Source organism: Aplidium turbinatum, chromosome 8 (assembly GCF_918807975.1).
Source record: "Aplidium turbinatum chromosome 8, kaAplTurb1.1, whole genome shotgun sequence".
In the NCBI taxonomy this organism is placed as follows: Eukaryota; Metazoa; Chordata; class Ascidiacea; order Aplousobranchia; family Polyclinidae; genus Aplidium; species Aplidium turbinatum.
The window spans coordinates 18,169,313-18,190,635 of NC_137479.1; the positions used below are offsets into that span (position 1 = coordinate 18,169,313).

The 21,323-nt window shown below is 37.6% G+C and overlaps 1 protein-coding gene across 1 annotated transcript; it reads left to right on the top strand.

Annotated features, from left to right (window-relative positions):
* Positions 1-7,419: 7,419 nt before the first annotated feature.
* On the top strand, positions 7,420-10,420 carry LOC145776113 (uncharacterized). Its single transcript, XM_082587517.1, has 6 exons — positions 7,420-7,469; positions 8,326-8,539; positions 8,629-8,784; positions 9,028-9,167; positions 9,514-9,678; positions 10,293-10,420. Exons 1-6 carry the CDS (start codon positions 7,420-7,422, stop codon positions 10,402-10,404), a joined length of 837 nt encoding a protein of 278 aa, XP_082443643.1. The 3' UTR covers positions 10,405-10,420.
* The last annotated feature ends 10,903 nt before the right edge of the window (positions 10,421-21,323 follow it).

Below are 21,323 nucleotides of genomic sequence, written 5' to 3' on the forward strand. Positions count from 1 at the left end.
AGGCACAGTGTAGATAAACCAAAAACGTTGGAATACGTTTTCGAATTTTTGTTTTAGGCAATTGGTTTCGTAGTCATTTGCATAATGTTATTCAACCTAATTACACTGTTGGCAACCATTTGTTTGTGGTTCAAGCAAACAGGTCAGCAATTAAAAACTAGCTGCGACACAAATTATTATTATCAATGTAGATATATCATGATAAAATGAAGTATTTGCTGTGGAACCCAGTGTAAACATTAAAGTTAAAGGAGCTCGCCACCAAAGAAAAGTAGGCTAAGTGATATGAAAAATTTCAGGCCTTTACAGAAGAAAATTTCATCAAAAAGATAGCCTCTCAGTGTATCGCGCTAAAGCTGGAAACCAAATCGAGTTATTCAGTGCGGTATGTTTGAAGTAGAATTTTCACACATAAATGTTTGGAGATTACTCGCGAAAGTGCACGGTTGCAGTAGCGTAGCCAGAAATTTTGGAAGGTTTGACGTTTTGAAAAGTTTGACAATTAAATTTTGACGGCAGGCGGACGAAGCCCGACGGCGTGCCCTCCAGAATATTTTGAAAAATTACTTTAAATTTGGTGCATTCTGAGAGCATTTTCGACAAAAATGTGGGTATGAATATTCTTGTAAATGGTGCTGTCCGGTGGCATAGCAAATGGATAAGGTCATGTTTTCTTCGGCATTTTTCGGAAATAAAGCTAAGCCTATATGTTTTTGTTGCTAATTTCTGGCGGAGATATTTGAATGTTTGGTATTGGAAAAACTCGCTTTTTTAATGCAGTTTCGTTTAAAATTAGGAAAACTTTGCTTTAGAGACATAGGTTGATTGCTTTTTTTGCAAGATTAATATAGTTTTATTTTATCAATTTTCTCCTTGGTTGATCCAAAAATCGATCTTATTCCGGTAAGTCACCAACTTTTATGCTAACTTCATAGACATCATGCATCTTGATGAGTGTCAGACAAAAAGCTTTGAGACAATGAAGTTACTTTATTTCTGATATAGTCAAGTTTTGTATAACGAATCACTGGAATCAACTATATAAAACGTCAGTGCAATTTTTCACAGCTGTGGATACTGCGGTGTTACCATGGACTGCACGAGTTAGCTGCAGACTATGGATACTGAACAGTTATAGAGCGGTCACACCCTGCTGTATGAAATCATTCGAATTATAAAGTATATGGCACACAAGTTCTTACTCGTTGTAAAAGATAAAGCACCAGAATTGCTTTAACATGTCGAATTAGTAGAATCATGCTTACAGCAAACAGCTGTGAAAAATTGATCAACACAAGCAATAAGAATGCAAAAAATCATTGATAGGCCTACTGATGAAATTAAGGGGAAAAAGAAAGTCGACGAAGCTTTTCACACATTCTGTTAATGACATCCTCAACAGTTGGGACCAATGTTCTATATAGATTAAGCAAAGCCAAGCCATTTAATCGGTTTTCAGAGGTTGAATTTCTTGAATAAGTTTTAAGTTTTCAAAGTGCAGAAAAATATCTTTCATTAGTGCAAGTTGTAATTGGAAGAGTAGACAGAATGCGGAGTAAAATATTAATTTTAATAATGTCTTTTCAGACATTACTTTTAAAGAAATAAAAAAGAGTTAAAAGGCATGTAAATTTCACTGTGTGTGGAGCTACATGTAGCCTACTTGAGAGGTTACAGTAACTGTTATTTTTTATCTACTTGTTAAAATATTAATGTTTGGAAACGTTGACTGCGGGCAAAATGGCAAGGCACTCACAGCACTTGTTGGTAAGCTGGTTTGGCAATAATTGGAAACACATCAATAGCCTACCACATACGCAGTTCGGATATAAAAGCAAGGGCGTGTATATACGGCAGATCTGCATAGTAAAATTCAAAGAGTGATTGAGTTTTCTCAATTTGTACTAGTGACGGACTTTGAGACGGATCATCAGGCAGCAGACATGAAAATCCACTGATTATGTTTCGATGTGTGAGAAATCTTGTTTTGTTTTTATCTGAGAAATAAATGAATCGAGAAAAGGAATGAATCTCGATATGCGATAGTAACTCTCCACTGATTCGGCTTGCACATTATTACGGTGTTTTTGAATCGTTGTAGTGCGAGGTGCTGAAGATCGATACCAAGTTTGTTAGCGATCTGAGAAGCGCGTGCAAATATCAAGTTAAATGCTGCTTCTGACTCCTCGCGTAATTTTTGCATTTCTTCCAAAAGACTTTGCACGGTTATAATAGCTCGACTTAGATCTATTTCACTTGACTGAAGAATCTTACACAAATTAATGCTATAAGAAAAAATGTTTTTCAAGCAAGCCAAAGAATTTAAAAAATCAGAATGCTGAATTGCTCTAAGAAGCATATTTGCTTGCGAGGAAGCTTCGTTGTGACTTCACACGCTTGACAAAGGGGGGTTGAAAGCCCCAACCCCACCCCATTGGCTATGCCACTGCACGGTTGTAACGTTAGACTCAACTGAAATCATGGAAGTAGGAAGTTACAAAAACCATATTTATCGTATAGTTCCCGTATCTTTTCAATTGAGTATAAACTTCGCAAATTTTATTGCTGAAAAGATAGTATTGAAAAGATTGTTGAAAAGATAGTCTTAACCAGCGATTTCTAACGTTTCTTAACTTTTAGTTAGGCATTTCTAGTTATTTTGAAAAAAAAAAGAAAAAAACCTGAAGTTATAGGCTATATTTGAAGTAGGCGAATAGAAATAATTAGGTTTTCAATAAAAAAATACAATTTTGTTGTCATGCTTGTTTGGGCAATCGCTCCTTTGCAGTTTATAACATCATCAATTTAGTAGTTGATGAAGCAAATAGAGTAGTTACTCAGTTAGCCTATCACTCTCCAACATAGCATCTCTTCACATATAAACTAGGTGAGCAATTGCCCACCTAGTCCCTACACTCGCCCCCCTAGCCCTTTCTTTGCCCCCCTAGTTTGAAACTAGGTAGGCAGTTGATAAGACTTAATTTTTGTTTAAGTTAGATCCAAGTTAAAGAATGAACAGTTAAATGGAAAGCTTCAGCATACATTTAGAACTTATGAGCCTACCTTTGACCTTACTTGTAATATCCTTAATGTACCATTTAAACAGATTAATTATGAATTTTTGTTGTGAATAGGCCTACCTCAAATTTTGTGTGAGATTCTAAATGTCTGAATTACCGAAGTTTGTTTGCTGATTTTCATCAAAATAAAATACCAGCTCTTTAGAATCATATACTGTAATTCTTCAAAGATTCAACTCATTATAATATCTTAGCAGTTGTGTTTCATATAGGCTATTATCATAGTTGTTTCTTTTTACTTTAGTACAAGAGACCTCTGCAACTAACTGTTGCTAGATTAACTTTTATTACATCATTATTTATAAAATATTGTGGGCAGGGATTAATATAGGAATCAATTATGGATTTCAAAAGTTTAGTCTAGTTATATGCCTTTTTACCCACAATTTGCCAGAGAAATCTGCAATTTTAAGCTTAGGCTACCGGTAGCCTACATGTTTTACGCTCAGGGCCGGATTTAGCAGTAGGCAGTTGTTAAGGGCGGCAAATTATTGGGGCGGCAAAATATACGAATATATTACATTGATAATACTCAGTGATGTACGCGCATACAAAAAATATTGACACTGTCAGCGTAAACGCAAACGTTCGAAAAACCATACGCCGTATGCGTCAACGCAACTTGTAAAAAAAAGTTGGCGGCGTCAGCGTCAGCGCATACACTAGCGTATACTCATTTTGTTTGCTAGGTGCCAAACATTCACACGGTATAAACTACTCGATCCAAACAAGTTTTATTTTGAATTTCCACGAAGAAACACAAGCATCTGAAAGTGTTCATCTGACATTTTGCTGCGTTTTGGTTTCATAACAATATGTCTTTTCCCATTGAAAACATTCTTTCAACTGCAGCTCTGGAAGGTATTGGCGTGTTGTAGCGAAAAAAAAGACATTAAAAAGTATGCGTTGACGCTATGCGCTAAAAAACCGCGAAAATTTTACGGCGTAGCCTCAAGCGACAAATATCCAAAAAAAATATGGCCGTAAGCGTTAGCATAAACAAAAGTCTACGCCGCAAGTCTACGGCGTAGAATTTGCGGCGTATACGTACATCTCTGATAATACTGTAGTACGTGAATATAATAATTCACAACAGATATATAGAAATTAATAGATATGTTATCACATCACACACATTTATAAGCAGTGCGGCAAGTCATATATGGCAAGTCATCGCCCCTAGAGTACTTCACGCTTGATTGGTTTTCAACAATATGTGCTGCTTAGCGCTGCTTTTATTTATCTGTCTCGCTTAGTAGGCTATGGAGAACTAGGGTTTGTCTGTGCAATTTTTATTAATCTTTGTTCGGTTTGTTTCACTGTTAGTAAATTTAAAGGAGCCTAGAAAAAATGTTTTTAGTCAATGTTAGGTTGATGGAAAAGTTGCAAGCTATTTTTTGTACTTGCCTTGATGCTTAAAGTATTTAAACAACGAATGATATCTTGAATGATCTCACATTTTTGAGGATTAACTCATCTTTACTTGTTTCTACAGACTTTGAAGAAATTATTGATTTCTTTGCGAGAGAAAAGGCCCGCCGGAAGCGATATTAAACAATTAGTTCAGTATACAATGACATTCAATAAACGATAAGTTTCTGGGCAGCCGATTGTAGCATCGAATAGACAGCGATAGACACGTGTTTTGCCCATGAGGCTGGGCTCATCAGTATCGCACCGTATTCTTGCCGAAACACGTGTCTATCGCTGTCTATTCGATGCTACAATCGGCTGCCCAGAAACTTATCGTTTATTGGAGGTCTTAATGGCTAGCGTGGAAGCTACACCGTTATGGTTAGCAAAGCGTTACTGCTGCTCGCTGTTCTAGCGAGTGATCAGCCTTGTGCTGATGGCCGGGAAGAACACCCCTTCATCACATACAATGACATTCATTGATGTATTCAAATAAACATTGCAAATAACTTTTTTGTAAGGAATTGAAAATATAAATCGTAGCGCACCATCGAAAATTTTTTTTTTGAGGGGCGGCACTTTTCGTATCTGCCTAAGGCAGCGCTTAAGTTAAATCCGACCCTGTTTACGCTCGAGAAAAAATGTCCTTTTTTCCATCATTTACGCACAAAAAGTGCCCTTTTTAACATTACTCTCGCGCTAAAAGTGCCCTTTATTGAAAATTCGCCCACCTAGTCCCAATTTGTGAAAAGATGCTATGCTCTCCAACCAGGAGTGAAACAAACCGTTAAGATTTCTTGTAGAGTATCGTAGGCCTAACTGTAATTGTCTTTATTTTCTCTGCTTCGCTTTTTGTTTGACTTTGAGTAGGCCTATTCTTGATGTACTGATAATAATATTTATCGTATAGTAGTTGATAAGTATAATATGATTCCAATCTTTAAAACCAGTCTAACGATTAGTTTCGGAGTCAATTAGGTTTTTAACTTTGAGCACATTGTCATCTCCAAAACAAGTTACATGCTGAACAAATGATTTGCAGGTTAATGACTTGATTGGTTGGTTTTGAATCTTTATCCTCTGACTGACAAAGCCTTTGATAAGTTATTCCTGGCAATTTGCATCTGCAGAGACTTTGAGCCAGTGACGCAAGGCCGGTTATCCAGATTGCCAGAGTGAAGTTCCCGATAGCTATATAGCCTAGCTATATAGATAGCTATACTGTAGTTGTTGGAGTGTTCTTGCCTCTGAATTATTTCATCCACTAGCAGGCTATACATGATTAATGAGAACAAATAAGCCAGGCACCATTCAACTATAAATTCTATTTAGGTTTTCAGTTGTTTTGCAACAATCGTCTTTCACTACAAACAGGTGTATTTACATATCAAGCACACATGAAAAGAATTAATGCATGGAGACTCTATGCTTGGTGTATAGGATTTTCTTTTTCAATTTTCTTTATCAATCTATTTATGCAGATGACAAGTGAGTAAATATATAGCCTATATTATAACAAAAATGTAGCCTATACTATTTGAGTTGCTTTATTTGAATACCGTATTTTGTTTTGTTTATTTTGAAGATTCTATTTGAATCAGGACCTTCTGATGATCTTCTAGTAAGGGCGAAACAGGCTGTAAAGGTTTTTGAAAGTAGCCTAGTAACTGTATTTGATATTTATTTATTTGAATCAGACCCAAGGTGGTCCATATTATATTATTATAATCCATAGCCGCAGGAGAGTAAAACAACTTTTGGGGAGGACAAAATTTGTCCAAAGTTTGTGTTAGCAAATATACTTTCAAGAATGCAACATTACTCACAATCTCCGAGGTGGTGTACTGTATAGTTTAATACAGTGGTCGGGAACTATAATGTTCTGCCTTTAGTAACTAGTAGGCTACGCTTTGCTTGCTTACAGTTTTTCTTAATAATTGTAAAATCCGTTATCAATATGAAAATATAAATGAAGGGACTCCTGAATACTCCTGTTTCCCACTCCTGTCTCTACACCGTCAGGCTGATGGAACGGGTGTCTGTGTCGGAGATAAACAAATGGAGTCTGGTGGTGCTTGACTTCGATTGCGAGTTTCATTTGTTGTCCACCAATCTAGCCGCTGAGATGTCTTGTTTATCAGCTTCGTTGATCAGGATTTGAGCGGCCGGCACGAATGGGTGTCTTGATTTCAATCGACTGATGTGCTCGTTTGGGAGAGCAGAGATCTTGTAATGGAGAAGATGATTGGGCTCCAATGCCCGTCGACCGAGAGAGAGAGTGACTTTTTCGCGACTTGGCTCAGCAGGTTGGACGCCAGAAAGCATGGGAAGATTGTCCAACGGCCCGGGACGCAGGCATGGCGAAGACATTACTGGGCTGCATTTCCACAAGAGGAAAGCTGAAGTAGAATGACTCGAGTTGGTCAACCCGTTTTCTAATCTACTATCTAGTTTTCCATACTTTTCCATCCTTTGTTATTATCTTTTTTTTTTGTTTCATGATGTCGTCGTCATCACGCTAAGACCAAAAAAAGTTTTTGATTTCTAGATACGTCTCCACATTACAACCACATTCGAGAGGTTGTTTCTTCTTCTATTCTTCACATCCACCAAGCACATATCAGTGAACAGGTTGAAGTGCCAAAGGTTAGGTTTGAAAGAATTACTGTTTTACAGTACAATACAGTGAACTGTAACTGTTTTGTAATTAACTTCCTACTGTAATCTCACTATTAGGATGCTCAACTAAAACAGAGATAACCAATAGTCTACAGGCCAAACTTTTGTTTTTTTAGGCTACGTTTTGTTTTCATGCTTCATTGTATTAGAAACTTGACGGGACTTTACTTTGTAGTGCCAAAAGCATAGAAATCCAAATATCACATCTGGATTTAACAAATTTATTTAAACATACAAAAATACTAATATGAACCTTTTTTCGACACCACTTTGTGTCCTCATCAAAACGGAGCAAAAGTAACAATTTAGCTACATCCACAGAATAACAATATGACAATTGGAGATTGAACTAAAAAAATATTCTCTATTAACTGTTCTTCTCCAAATTCTTCTTCTTCGTCCAGTTGTTTTACATTCGAGAAGTATATTTACTGAGATACTGGAGAAGACAAGTTCTAGTTTGATGAAACTACTGAGATTTATCATAAACGCCAATAAAAAATAGTACGAATGATAACTACACACGTTATAAAATGTAAAATTTGTTACCAAACATAGGTTTATTTTTGCTACAGCAAAGTCATTGTGTAGTTTTTATTGATAGCATTATACCACGTTTGTATTTCTAAAGAACGAAAGTATTGCCTTCTCTGCTGTTCATCAACCAGTTCGCATGAAGCATCATCCGGACTGGAAGACTAGAAATATCTTTTCCGGGGACAAGGCAACAAGAAGTGAAGGTCGGTGTTGGGACCTAGGAAACTTCTGTAGCCCACGTCTGTCCGGAAGCTGATTATTGTTGACAGTGCTTGCAAAGGCCTAGCAAAGGCTTGCAAAGGCTTGCAAAGACCAGCTAGTGAGTAATTTGGAATCATTAGTCTGTCTGCGCTGTGGCGGTAGATCTCCTGGAGGATAATGATGAGGGCCTTTTGTTTTTGAGCTATTCTCTGTACGACTTCGATTTTAGTTGTCTTAAGGTCTTCAACGTTGAGCTGTAGCATGTTGGGACTTCTGACTTCTTTCTTCGTTCTCTGGGGTCGAGAGTTTATCGTTTTTGAGGGATAAAAATTTGCATATATATATATATAAGTTGACTTGAGCCGATGAAAATAAAAGAAAAATCATATTAATTTTCGTATTTATTTTTTTAAAGATACCGCGTTCCAAACGTCATTCATTTCATTTGGTTCGGTTGTAAGCGTGAATTCAACTTCTATCATTTCATGAGTCTCATCACGACGAGAGCAAACATAGATCCTTGTGCAATCATCTATCATGTAGACTGCGAACCAGACAGCAGTTGGTGGAAAATCGCAGTAAAGCATGTTGACAGTTTATACTTGATCTACCATGAGCCGCCCACTACGGTAATAAAATTTTTGTTGTATTTTTAGTTGCGATGTTGTTTGTGACAACCTCATTGAATCAAAAATACTTCTTCGTGATTCTTTTTCAGATTTTTGGTGAAGAACTTTCTTTTGTCGAGCACAAATCTGACATAGCCCGAATGCATATTCTAATGAAATGGGGAGGAACGTATTTTGACGACACAGTTTTAGGAATTTCGTCTTTAGATCCATTACGAAACTACACCGCTTCAATGTCCATTGAGGTAAGCTACACAAAAGTCTTAGGCCAACTTTAACATACATTTAATTGTAGCCTAACCTCCGGTATGTATCCTAATGATGTAAATTAAAAATTATGATTTTATGCTAATTCCTTATTAATGTTATAAATGGCTGATGATGAATTTATCTTCTTTCATCCATTTCATCCATTCTTTCATACATTTTATCTATTCTTTCATACATTGCAATGTGTGTTAAAAATAAATGTGGTCATGTATTTTTAGGATCCCTCCCAAGAACTACTTACTAATTCTATCATTCTTGCGGAACCAAATTCGCCATACGTCGAAGCGTGGTACAATGGTTCTTACCACGACTACCAACCTAGAACTTTTAATTACAACTCTGGTTGCTATTCTTATCGGTTAGAAATTAAATGCAAAAATGTTGTTTTAGTTCACTATAGTTGTACATTAGTTTCTGCATTATTTAAAACTTAATTTTAAAACTTTACTCGTGAACCACTTTAAAGGTTTGCTTTTTTAAAATGGAGTGAACCGACGATAACTAGCTTGCTGAAGCTGGTTTGCACAAGTTTGTGAAATATTATTTAGGACTCATATTCATGTATAAGTCTATACTAATTTAGATTTTTCTTGTATAGAACAGTTACTTTAGAGGACAATGATTGCATACCTCGTGAATTAGAAAGTGTTGTTAGAAGTTATAGCGAAAAGATCACTCAAAGATTTGTAACTTTTGTTGTAAAGTTTGTGGAAACGTCAACCAGAGTTGGGACTCTACGTTGAAATGAAAAAGTTTCTTCCTAAATGGGACGATTGGAGGGAAGTATGGGAAGGAAATTATCCATGGAGGAACAACCATGCTATTCATTTTGTTGTTCATGAAATCACAAAGTTGCAAAGACAGAAAAAGTTAGTAAACAAAATACTATTCAGCAGAGCTGTAGAGTCGCGCGACAAATATATGACTCCTACCGCTCCTACTCCTCGGTTTGTTACTGGCCGACTCTGACTCCGACTTCAGTGTCGCCAGTTTTTTTTGTCCTTTTTCCTTTTTTTTTAATTTAACTTCGCTTAAATTGTGAGTGAAATTGAAACGGCAACTTTCACAAAAACTGACAAGAACAAACATTCTCCTTTCTAATAAAATTTAAGAGCGCAATACGGAGAACAAGAAACAGTATATAAAAAATAGCAAACAATAATTTTATTGCTAACCGTTTTGTATCAAGCTGGACTGCTGGAGTCGGCCTTTTTTTGAGGACTCCGACTCCGGGCACGCCAAAATCCCCCGACTTCACAGCTCTGCTTTTCAGAGAGCTAAGAATATAAAATCGATGTATTTTTATTCTTTTTGTTGCCTTTTTATTTCATATTTCATCAAGCTTTTGCTGCTAATGTCGGTTTATTGGATTTAAATGCAGCTAATCCCTGGTTGCCTAGATATAAACTGGCCTACTAGCCTATCGTGCACTATTTGTTTCAAGCTACGTTTTAACAATATCGATGATATTCTTTTCATTTAGAATGAAAATTCCAAACTATCCAGAAGATGTCTACAAGATGAACTCAGCATTTGGAGAAATTTCCAAATTAGCCCTGAAAAAGTTGAACGTTAACTTCAACACTGAACTTTAATTCGAGAAAACAAGCACACAACCGTTTTGCTTATATTCAGCATCTCAATCTTACTTTGTAGCCTACTAGAATCTGCTTCTTTTGGGAAGCACTGAAAGCAGCCCATATCTGTCAATTTAGGGTGTCCCAAAAAACCCGACCTTCTCTGAATGTGCTGTCAGTGATTCCAAATTTGCTTTTGGATGAAAAAATGACTCTTTAAAAATTTTTCTGAAGTCGTTTGACGCCCTAGAAGTGACGTCATATTTTTCAAAATTTAACGAAAGACAAAATTAGCTAAAAATTGCGTTTCTCGAAAAGTACTGAACATAGAGACCATGGCTACCTGGAGATGCGGCATGATTTGTCACATTTTGCAGATTTTGATTACAGCTACTGCTGGCTACTGCTAGTGTCTGACTGACATTTTCTGAGATTTTTTTTACTTTTTGCTGTTTTTTATGATATACAAGCTTTTTGTTGCCTTGGGGAAGCAGTAGCAAATGAGAAAAGTAAGTCGAAAAACGCTGAATCAGACTGTTATTGAAAAATTAACAGTCTGACTAAAATCTTCGAAATCAAATTGTCTTTATTTTTCAACATCTGATGATGTTACAACCTATTGTGTCATCTGGCGAAAACAGTAGGCCTACAGGCACAAAATTTAATTTTTAGAAAAATCTATTCAAGCAGTCACCAAAAATTGGGAAAATCAGGAAATGTCTGCAAAATGTGACAAATCAGGCCGTATCTCTAGGTAGCCATGTTATAGTTTACTGTGTTGTGATTTTTCTCCGAAAATATTTTGTTTGCCAGAATTAAATGAAACGGAAGTAGCCTAGTTTATAGGGATATGACGTTTTGACATAAGTTGATTTTAACAAAAACTGTTGTATAAAGCCTTATTATGCCTCCAACAAATATATCAATACAAAAAGGAAATAGTCTACTGTATTTAAATTCAAGCAAGCAGAAGTTATGGCTTTAGGATAGAAATAGTCTAATATTCAGTTTCATAAGCACATACTTGACAGCACTGCACCTGCTATGAGTCTTGAGGCTTTCAAATTATAAAACAACATACGACACTTCTGTTATCAAATGCACATGTAGTTCTTTCAATATCTTTTTCTAGGAAGTGCAATTCACAAACCTATGAAAATAAAGGTATGTAAATTTTACAGAGTGTTCAAAGGTAAGCTACGTATTCTTTTCAAGTTTTATGATAGATTGCTCTTCGAACCATGAATCTGAACGGGATCTGGTAACATGCTTTCAATGTCTGATCGTTTCACCGCATGAATATCATCAATTACTGGCTCGACAAATGAACGTGGAACTTTAGCATGCTGACGCAAAAATTTCACTGCAAAGTCTTCAGATTCATGTGGAGCAATCGCCATTATTAGTAATCACTTCTCGATTACCTAAATCTTCGCTTCCATCTTCTTCTGAATCATCAGACCCTGTGTCTGGAATAACTTAACCAACGTAATAAACAGCACTTTTCTTTGGAGGCGGAAAGCGAACAAGCACGTAACAGCCAATTCGTAGTTGGTTTTCGTAGATCTTTCAAGCTTTTTCACTTTCGGAACCATCATCATTATCGGTGTCCACTAGTTCCATTTGAACGCTTTCATCAGAACTACTCTCTGGCGCATTAAAAAGAGGAAGAGCATTTCGTCAGACTAATAAAATAATGGCGTAACTCATTTTTTCTTGTTTTGAGATAATCGAAAAAAACTGTCTACACGGTTGTTTTTATCATATTTATTGTACAGTTAAACGAAAATAGCATGTCGATGCAAGTACAATGAGCATGTATACTTTGATTTGTTTCATTTTGCATCCCATAATGGGCTGGCATGACTTAGGCCATTTTCTGAATACACTGACATGACTTAGGCCATTTGATATTTTGACTTTATCAATATGAGTTTTTTAACGGTGACATAATAACAGTGATAATACGACTAGAATTAACAGGAAAATCCTTAATAGCAACTCCAATCTAACGATAGGATTTATATTTCATGCTAGACGGCATATTTCGCCCAAAAACATTTCACAGTTGGCAAGACAAGCTGAATAAATTATCAGTAATGAGGCAAATTATCAAAAAAGGAGTGGTACAATGTAGGCATAACATGCTACATAGATTGGAGATCACTGTATTTCCTCAGTTTGATTGGAAGATGGCTTGAAAAAATAGGAATCCATGTAGTGTCGTCTAAGTTTGTTTGTGACCGCTGTGGCAGATCCTCCCATTGTGCAGCCTCACATAATGGGACCTTGTACAATGCCTTTCTACTGCTTTCATGATTTCGGCCTCTAAGATCATGAACCGTGGGATCTCCAGCTTTCTTTCCAGGCCTAATACTCAACAAGCATCATCCATCGATTTTCATAAAATCACTGTGTTGCATCCTCTGTACATTGTTGGGATGCGGTCTGATCCGGGATGGCATTCTGGATGATAATTTCGTAATCTCTCGTCGTAAAAATGTTGTTTACCAATTTTGGCTCGATAGGACTGTGCATGCTATCGCACTCCATTTGAGTGAGATCAGCCACGAGTTCCTTCTGAGTAATAGTGATGTCATGCTTCCATGCAAGGGCACAGTAGGCACTAGAGACATTAGAGTATCTATTTTGATATCCACACCCATCACTCCAAATAACTATCTCCTCCAGACCGGGGCTTCCACAAATTACCCATTCGAAATGATTAAACTGCAAGAAAGCGAATACTTCACAGCGAAAATCACTTTCTGTTTCATTCCAAATAGAGCAAAAAGCATCTTTTGATTCAAGATTGAATAGTGTAAAGTTGTGTACCTGCAGCTTGGTTTTATAGTAGGCTACATAGGCTACTGCTTGCCTTAGTTTTAGGACACAGAAGTACAGCCTGTAAATCCATTGTCCATACGGATTTTACTGTGCTAGCGGACTCTTTGTCTTCGTCTTCTCATCTCAAGCTTCATTCTTCAACTTGATCTGGTCATCGTATTGTTCCTTGGTAATAATACTGTACCGGTATTTGAATGAAACACACACGTCGCACTGATCCTTACGTGGTATGAACAGAGCACCCGGCAGCCCGTTGCAACCAGTTCCTCTGAAGCTGCACGTTTCGATGTTATTGGGCCGCAGTGGACATGGAGCTGGCCAAAAGTGTGTGCGTGGCCTTCGCATAGTTACGACCACCTTAAATAAACATACAAGCAAATGGCCTAAATTGTTTCAATTTGGACCTGGACCAAACAAAGCCCAATGGCGATGATATCACGAGTAACGGGGACAGGCTTGGTAGAGTTGGATGCCTCCAGCCTGGTTTCACATATTGGCGGCGGATCTATGATGATCGTCTCCCAGTGCCTTTTGCCCACGTCTTTTCCATCACAGACTGGGCCTCCAAAGCCACATACGACATCACCATCCAAACTCAATTTGAAGATCAACTAATGCTCGGACACGAGCTGGAGCCGACGATGAAAACGGAGAAGTTCTCATTATGAAATACTTCCCTAAAAAAGGCTGTGCTCAATGGTAGTATTCCTGATGATTCAGCAAGCTCTTTAGCTTGTGGATAAGAACTTCAGCTGCATGGAGACATGGGCCCAGGAATGGAACGAGCTGCCACATATCCCTCCCCAGTTTTCAGTTATACCAGCACTCTCCATTCCTCCTGGAACAGACCTCTCAAGAAAGGCATGGGTCACATTGAACAGGATCAGATGTGACGTTGGCTGCACTGGAGCTAATCTGCTTAGGTGGGGGTTGCATAATACGCCGATATGTGTCTGCGGAGCGGCAGAACAAACAATGCAACACATACTCCACGAATGTCCCATCTTACGGCCCCCAAGTGAAATCATTGGTATTCGACAACTGGACCCAACTACCGTATCATGGCTGCACGATGAGCCATTGCCAATCTAAGCTACTACACGTCAAACGAGAGAAGAAGAAGAAGAAGCAAGCTCTTTGTATTGCCGATGAAGTTGGGTTATGGCATAGTTCCAGGGTACAAGAATTTCTTCTTTCTGTACATTGTGACCTTTCTACAGTAATGGGAATCTACAGTAGGCAAGTCATTGAGAAGTTTCGCCAAAAAGTGATTTTCCTCTTTTCCCACTATGGCACATTTAAGCTACCTACACATAAATGTCAATTCAAACGTTTTAAAATCTATGTTTTCCTATGTTATCTTTCTCCCATCTGTGAAACTCAAGAATGATGGCGAAGAACTCAGCAACGAGCTTATGAAGTCGCTAAGTGTGATATTAAGCTGAGAATTAATTAGGTACCGTATCCAACAATGACTTGCTACAAAAACCTGCCATGGGTGCGAGAAGACTCCTAGAAACGGTGCATTGAGAAGATCTGACCTGTATCACAGTGTGAGGTGATAAGTCGCACTACCAGAGTGCTAGGAAAATGAAGCTTCTCAAAGGAACAGAGAGAAAACAGATTGATTTAAGTAGGGTGGTTACTTAAAAGTAGCCAAGATTACGATACATAGAATAGAAAAAACATAATTATTTTGTGCTAAATTACTCGTCTTGACTTGTGATAAAGTGGAAGCTCTATTTCTGTACAATTTAGATCGTCGTCTTCTGACCATCTGCTCTGTTGGAGGAAAGCTTTTTCTTCCAGCAAACGATTAAAAAGATTTGTAAAATGGCCTAAGTCATGCGTTTGAGTTAGGCCATTTGACAATTTTACGAAAATACCACTTTCCCGTTAACGTAGGTCTTAGAAAATTATGTGGCAGATGCGCTACATTTTAGGGACCTACAAAACACTAATATCTCAATTTCGTCAAAAAGTGAGTTACGCCATTATTTTATTAGTCTGACGATTTGCAACTTTTCTCTTTGCGTAACCGGACGGTTTTAAATTTGATTTCGTGCTTTGCAGTTGTTCTTTTTCAGAGGTATCGGTGACAATCATGCATCTACCCCTCTTTCGAGTATAGAGGTGTTTTGCCGGGGTGGAGCTTTTGGGTACCTCTACAATCTTTCTACTGGAAGTTGATGGCTCGCTTTGATCATTTGCATTGCTCTCGTTAGAAAACTATGTGCCACCTGTAGGGTCAGGGCACGTCAGGGCCATCGGTAACAATAGGGGAAGGGAAGGTGAGTTGATACGTAAGGTAATTTGATACACCCCCTTACAAAAATGTACAAAAAATATTAGTCGAAAATACTCTCATTAAGTGCAAGATCTGTGAAAATAATGCCTACAAAAATGACACCATGCAACAAACTCGTGCTTTTGTGGCATAAAATTGGAAAAGTGTGTTTTTTGAGCATTTTTGCAAACTTTTTAACTTATGATTATTTTCGTCTGGAAATTGAAGAAAAGTCCCAGAAAGATGAAACCAAACTCATTTGACATTTCATTGATAAGGCTTCTAGGGCATATTACATTTTTTTGCAATGTGCATCCTAGCATACAAAAATCAGAATTTTATAATTTTGTTTGAAAAAGGCAAATTGATACATGTGCAGAAGGTAAATTGATACAGTAGGCTCTATTAAATTCTCTTCTGTGACTGTAATAAATGCTGTCATTGATCTAGTTGATTTTAAAAAGTTATTCTTCTTTAACTAGACCTGCTACGTTTGGAAACAGCAATTATATAGGTTTTCGTAGGCCGTCAAAAATCTGCTGTCAAAAAAAACGAGAACAGCGTAAGGCCCGAACCTTGAATAAAAACTCCAGTCAATCATCCTTCTCATCATGTCCATCTTGCAGCAGAAGCTTTGTCGCACACTTGGGCCTCAACAGTCATCTTTGCACTCAAGCACGCCAACCACATAATAAATTTTCATTTATTGATTTGCTGTCAAAGGAGACTTTTGCATTAGTTTTACTGTATCAAATTACCTTCCGGGTGTATCAATTTACCTTCCACGGAATTTGAGTGACGTTTTTAAAATTTCTTTCTGGCTGAAACAATACCAACGTGAGTGATGGTTTCGCCGCGCTCTCTTGATGTAACTTGCCCAACCTGCTGATGACGTCCTTTTCTGCTCAACACTCGCTGCAGTTTTGGGACTGCAATTACTCCAGTCTGCAATAGAAAAATTGGAGAAATGTGGTCAGGGTGTTTTTATCGAAGGGATCCATGGAAACAATATAGGTCTAAAGAAAAAAATTGTTTAGAAATTGTGTTTGTCGCCATCTGAGTAATAAGTGTCATCCACAACCACTGCAAGGAATAGTTCAACGGCTGCTTCATAAAAGCAAACGAAATAAGCTATTAGCCTACTTACTTCGTCTAAGTTAAATATGTCCGACGATGCAAAACTGTGCTTCTGGTACACTGTCTCCAGCTTGTCTTGGAACTCTTTCACAGTTGTCCTGTTGAAACCGGATAGGCTATGCAAGCAAGGCTGGGAGCTTCAGGCGCTTTCAGCGCCGCGGTTAGGATTTTGCTACATGAAACCATAAAACCAATCACGGCCTGCCATTTCGTTATCAATCCAAGATTTGGGGACAGCTTTAGAATTTGCTCCAGCATACTCGAATGTCTTTTTTCTTGCTGCTTTTCTGGTGACGCCATAAAACATCCTACCCTGCATCAGGGATATCTAAAGAAGGGGATGCGAAGGCTCACAGCGATTGCCTTATTCTTATGACACTACCAGGGCGGTAGTTTGTAGTACGTAAAACATGCAGTTCTTTTCACAATTGCAGAAAGTTTTGTTGTGCAACTGGTACAGTCAGCTACAGATGACAGTTAGTAAATGTTACATAGAGCATATTTAAAGAATACTTGTTTGGAAAGACAGTTGAAAAGTTACAAGTTAGCTGCTTTTCTTAACAAAGTCTTTGCAGTAGGCCAGATTTAAAGCAAATAAACGGGTAGTTGAATTAACAAGTAACCATGAGCGTGCAGTGAGTATCCAGGCTTGATACTGATAGCGCAATGCAGGTTATCATAACAAGATTTATTAAACTACTAACAGTGCCGATTGTCAGTTTACGGTAAACAGAGATTATTTACGATAAACAGAAGCCCTTCTATTGTCAGACGTATTAAAAGCCTTCATATCCCCTTCTCTAGATATCCCTGCCCTGCATTGGATAAAGTATTCTGCCAGTAATTTTTCTTCATGTTCACTACGAGCACTTGAATTTTTCTGAAATTTGGTCGAAATTGATTTGTATCCATGCAAATGCCGCTTTTCTTGCAGCTTGTACGTAGTCTTAAAGTGTCGATCGTTTCAGACCAAACATACTGGTAGCATCACGAATCGCAATTTTATCATTTAGGCTACAAGTTTTTCCGTCGTAGATTTTATTGCATCTGTGCTGACGTTGACAACTTGCTTGTTACAAAGATATTTTCCCAATTTTATATCCAAAATTACTACAACAACAAAAAAATAGTAACTTTCTCTCAGTTACATAACATGCCATGTGTGGGAGACGTCGGACAGAAGTCCGAAGTCTCTCAAGTCTTGTCCGAAGTCTCACAAATAGCAGTCATTGCAAAAAAATTAACTGTGTCACGCAAATACTGAACATGTATTCCTAAAGACTCTATGGAACAAGAAGGGCTTGTAATAACATTTTAACCACTACACAAGACCCTTCGCTTCTTGGACCATGTTGTGAACTGCACCTTCCAACTCTACAAAGATTAATTTGACTTAAAAAAAAAAAAAATTTTCTTGATCTAGCTTCCCTGTCCTTGCTGGCAGCCAGATTTTCAAAATGGCTGTCGAAAAAAACCGTAAACAAGTTGTGATTTCATGATATTGTGCAATCTAAAAGTGGTGGGAAAGTCTTTGTCCGAGATCTTCTCCTGTGCGAGGGGTCACGACTTTCCCCTATACACGGAATACAATAGGTCAGTTCAATTGTTAACTGACCATGCGTTTATTCCGGAATATTATATAATTTTTTTAGTTTTGAGGGGCTCGTAAAAAATTCTACCATCAAACCCACTGTTGAGACCCTGTGTACAAAATACTACAGATCTGTTTAACAAATTAGGTTTGAGCGAGCGAGAAAATGTTGCATAAAAAGGTACATGTTTTTTTTCGATCGATTTTCAGGGAATACGTGACCAAGTGCCCCCTTTGGATTTGGTGCTGTCATATTGATAAAGTAAATTGAGGTAGCCCACGCAAATACAGATTTGTGCTGTTGCTCACTCAGGCCGAGTTAAGTTCAAACTAACTGTAATGTGATTGGGATCGATAATAAACTTGCCTTTTTCTTACTGCTGTTGGGAAACATAGAAATAAAAATGCCTTATCATTCATAGTCTCACTGTTAAGATTGAGGTTCTCAACATTTACAAATAACTATAAACTTTGCTTGTTTTCCAAAAGTTTCAGAGTAGGCTATGTAGCCGCAGTCACATTTTTAGGCTACACTCCAGAGAAGAGTGTAGGCAAAAGAGAAAGAAAAACTTAGAAACGTAGGATTTAATATGTTTCTTTCATAGATCATTTGAAAGTTCGTGTTTTTTTACTTGACGATTTAGCCAATCCAATATTTGATGGAGTGAAAGAACAACACAAGAAAGCTGAGAAAAATAGGTCATTAGGCTAAATAAATATATATACGATGCGGATCGAAGATTTTTGTAGGCTTACGAATTTTTTGTAGGCCTACAGGCTATATTTACGCTTTACTTGCAAGAATAATATTGGCCCACATGCGGCCAGCGAGATGATTGAAACATATTTTACATTACATTTCGTAAGAACAATTTTTTGCTTACTAATTCGATTTTAAATAGAGGTTACGAATTAACATTTTTAAATACAAAAAAGAAAAAGTTAGCTACGCTCCTTCAGCGGTTGCCTTTGGGACAAATAGTTTCATTTTTTTTCAATGTGAATAACATCTGTTATCCGATGATCGATTTATAGAAACGTTAACGTTACTATAATGTTTTACGTTACAATTAATGTTTATTCGCGGCCAGCAAAATATGGTTTTTCTTGTTGTGCCCTTATACCATTTTGAGTTGTGCAGGCCTGTTATAGCCACTACCAAGTGCTTTCGATGGGGAGGTTGCAGTATCGCAGTTAAAAAGCGATCAAAACAGGCCCACCTGGAAGAACTATGCCGGTAGGTTAGTGACCAAACGTTTGAAAAACATTACTGTGAGCAATCAGGATAAGATTTAAAGCTGTAAACTTTAAACTTAAATAATAGCAAGAATGTTTTCAACATCGAACCTATTTAAAAAGCTGTTTGAACCAATAAAGGGATAGCCTACTAATGCAGGCTGAAAAAAAATCGTTTTGTTTTCTAGTTAAAATTGGTGTGTTTAACAACTAAAAAAAAGTTTCTTAGCACTAGCAAAGAAAATAGCAAACGTTAACTTTTAATATTAAATGCTGTGAAGCTTAATAGTCTAAACCAGGGGTGTGCAACCTGCGGCCCGCGGGCCAAATGTGGCCCGCGAAGAAAAATTGTGTGGCCCGCGAAGATGTGCTAATTTTGAATTGTGTTCGGCCCGCAAAACGTGTTTATAATTTAGTTTACTCTGGCACGTGCAAACAATTCATTATAGAGTGGATTATTGTACATTTCGCACCTTCTCTTAACTATTTTAGAAATCTCCCACCGGCCACCGCTCATCCGATTGTATTTACTTATTTGGAACGTCAGTAGATCAGAGGCACAGCTTGCACAGAGAATAGCTGAACTATGAAACCGTATTCTGACTGTAATTTTGTGAAGCAGTGTCTTATCGATGTCGCAGAAGAAATGTGCCCTAAAATGAAAAGTGAGTTCGAGAAAATAAGTCTGTCACGGTGGACGATAGCGAGGTGTAGGCTATAGATGATTTTGCTTGTGATATTAGTGACACTCTCAGAGATAAGGTGAAGAACTTTGTTTCATGGAGTTTTGCGATCGATGAAAATACGGACCAGAAGGATAGCACAGTTGGCCATATTTGTAAAAGGAGTGGACAAAGACTTGAACGAAACGGAAGAGCTTCTGTCACTACAGTCAACGAAAGGCACGACAAGTTACTGGTGCTGACATTTTTACTGAAGTAATTGATGCTTTTGACAAGTTCGAACTGGACTTGTCCAGCTTATGCGGAATCGCAACTGATGGTGCTTGATCCATGTCCGGAACTAGCATTGGATTCATAGGTCTCTTGAAGTCTGCCTTGAGGGAGAGAAAAATCAATGATGACATAGCAATTTTTTATTGCAAGTTATCATTCACTAGAAAAACTTTTGAGCAAAATCCTTGAAGTTTAAACAAGTCTTGAGTCCGGTTATTACGGCAGTAATTTCATTCGAGCACGAGGGCTCAACCATCGTCAGTTTCAAAACTTTCTGGATGATCTCAACACGGCACATAAAGATCTACTGTACTTTTTCGAGGTGCGTTGGTTAAGCAAGGGTTGCAGCGATTTTATGAACTGCTGAAAGAAGTCGTGCATTTTTTGATTTTTACCGAAAACATCTCAACCAAGATGACTTTCCACATTTGAAAAAATTCATGACTTCAAAATGGCTCTTTTTGGCTCAACGTAGTCTATTTGTGCGAACAATTTTTTTCTAAAATTGGCGTCATAAAATATCCCTATCGATCGGTTCTGACAGGCGAACACCTGGAAAATGGACTTCGAATTGCGAGCACTTCCATTAAAGTAAATTTGAAAAAAGTCTTTGGGAAAAGAAACCAGCTGCAAATTTCTCACTGAACTCGTAGTCGGTGTGACAATAAATTTGAATAAGATAGCAGTTTTCTTCAGAAATTTATGCGTCTTATCTTATTATTTTTGCAGGGAATAACCTCTAATAATGCCATAAGAATAACATGAATAACAAACAAACTACTCTTTTGTGCCTGCAACTACTATACAGCACAATATGTTAAAATGTTAAATAAATGTGCGGCCCGCGGTTTCACCCAGATATTTATATATGGCCCTCCTGTAA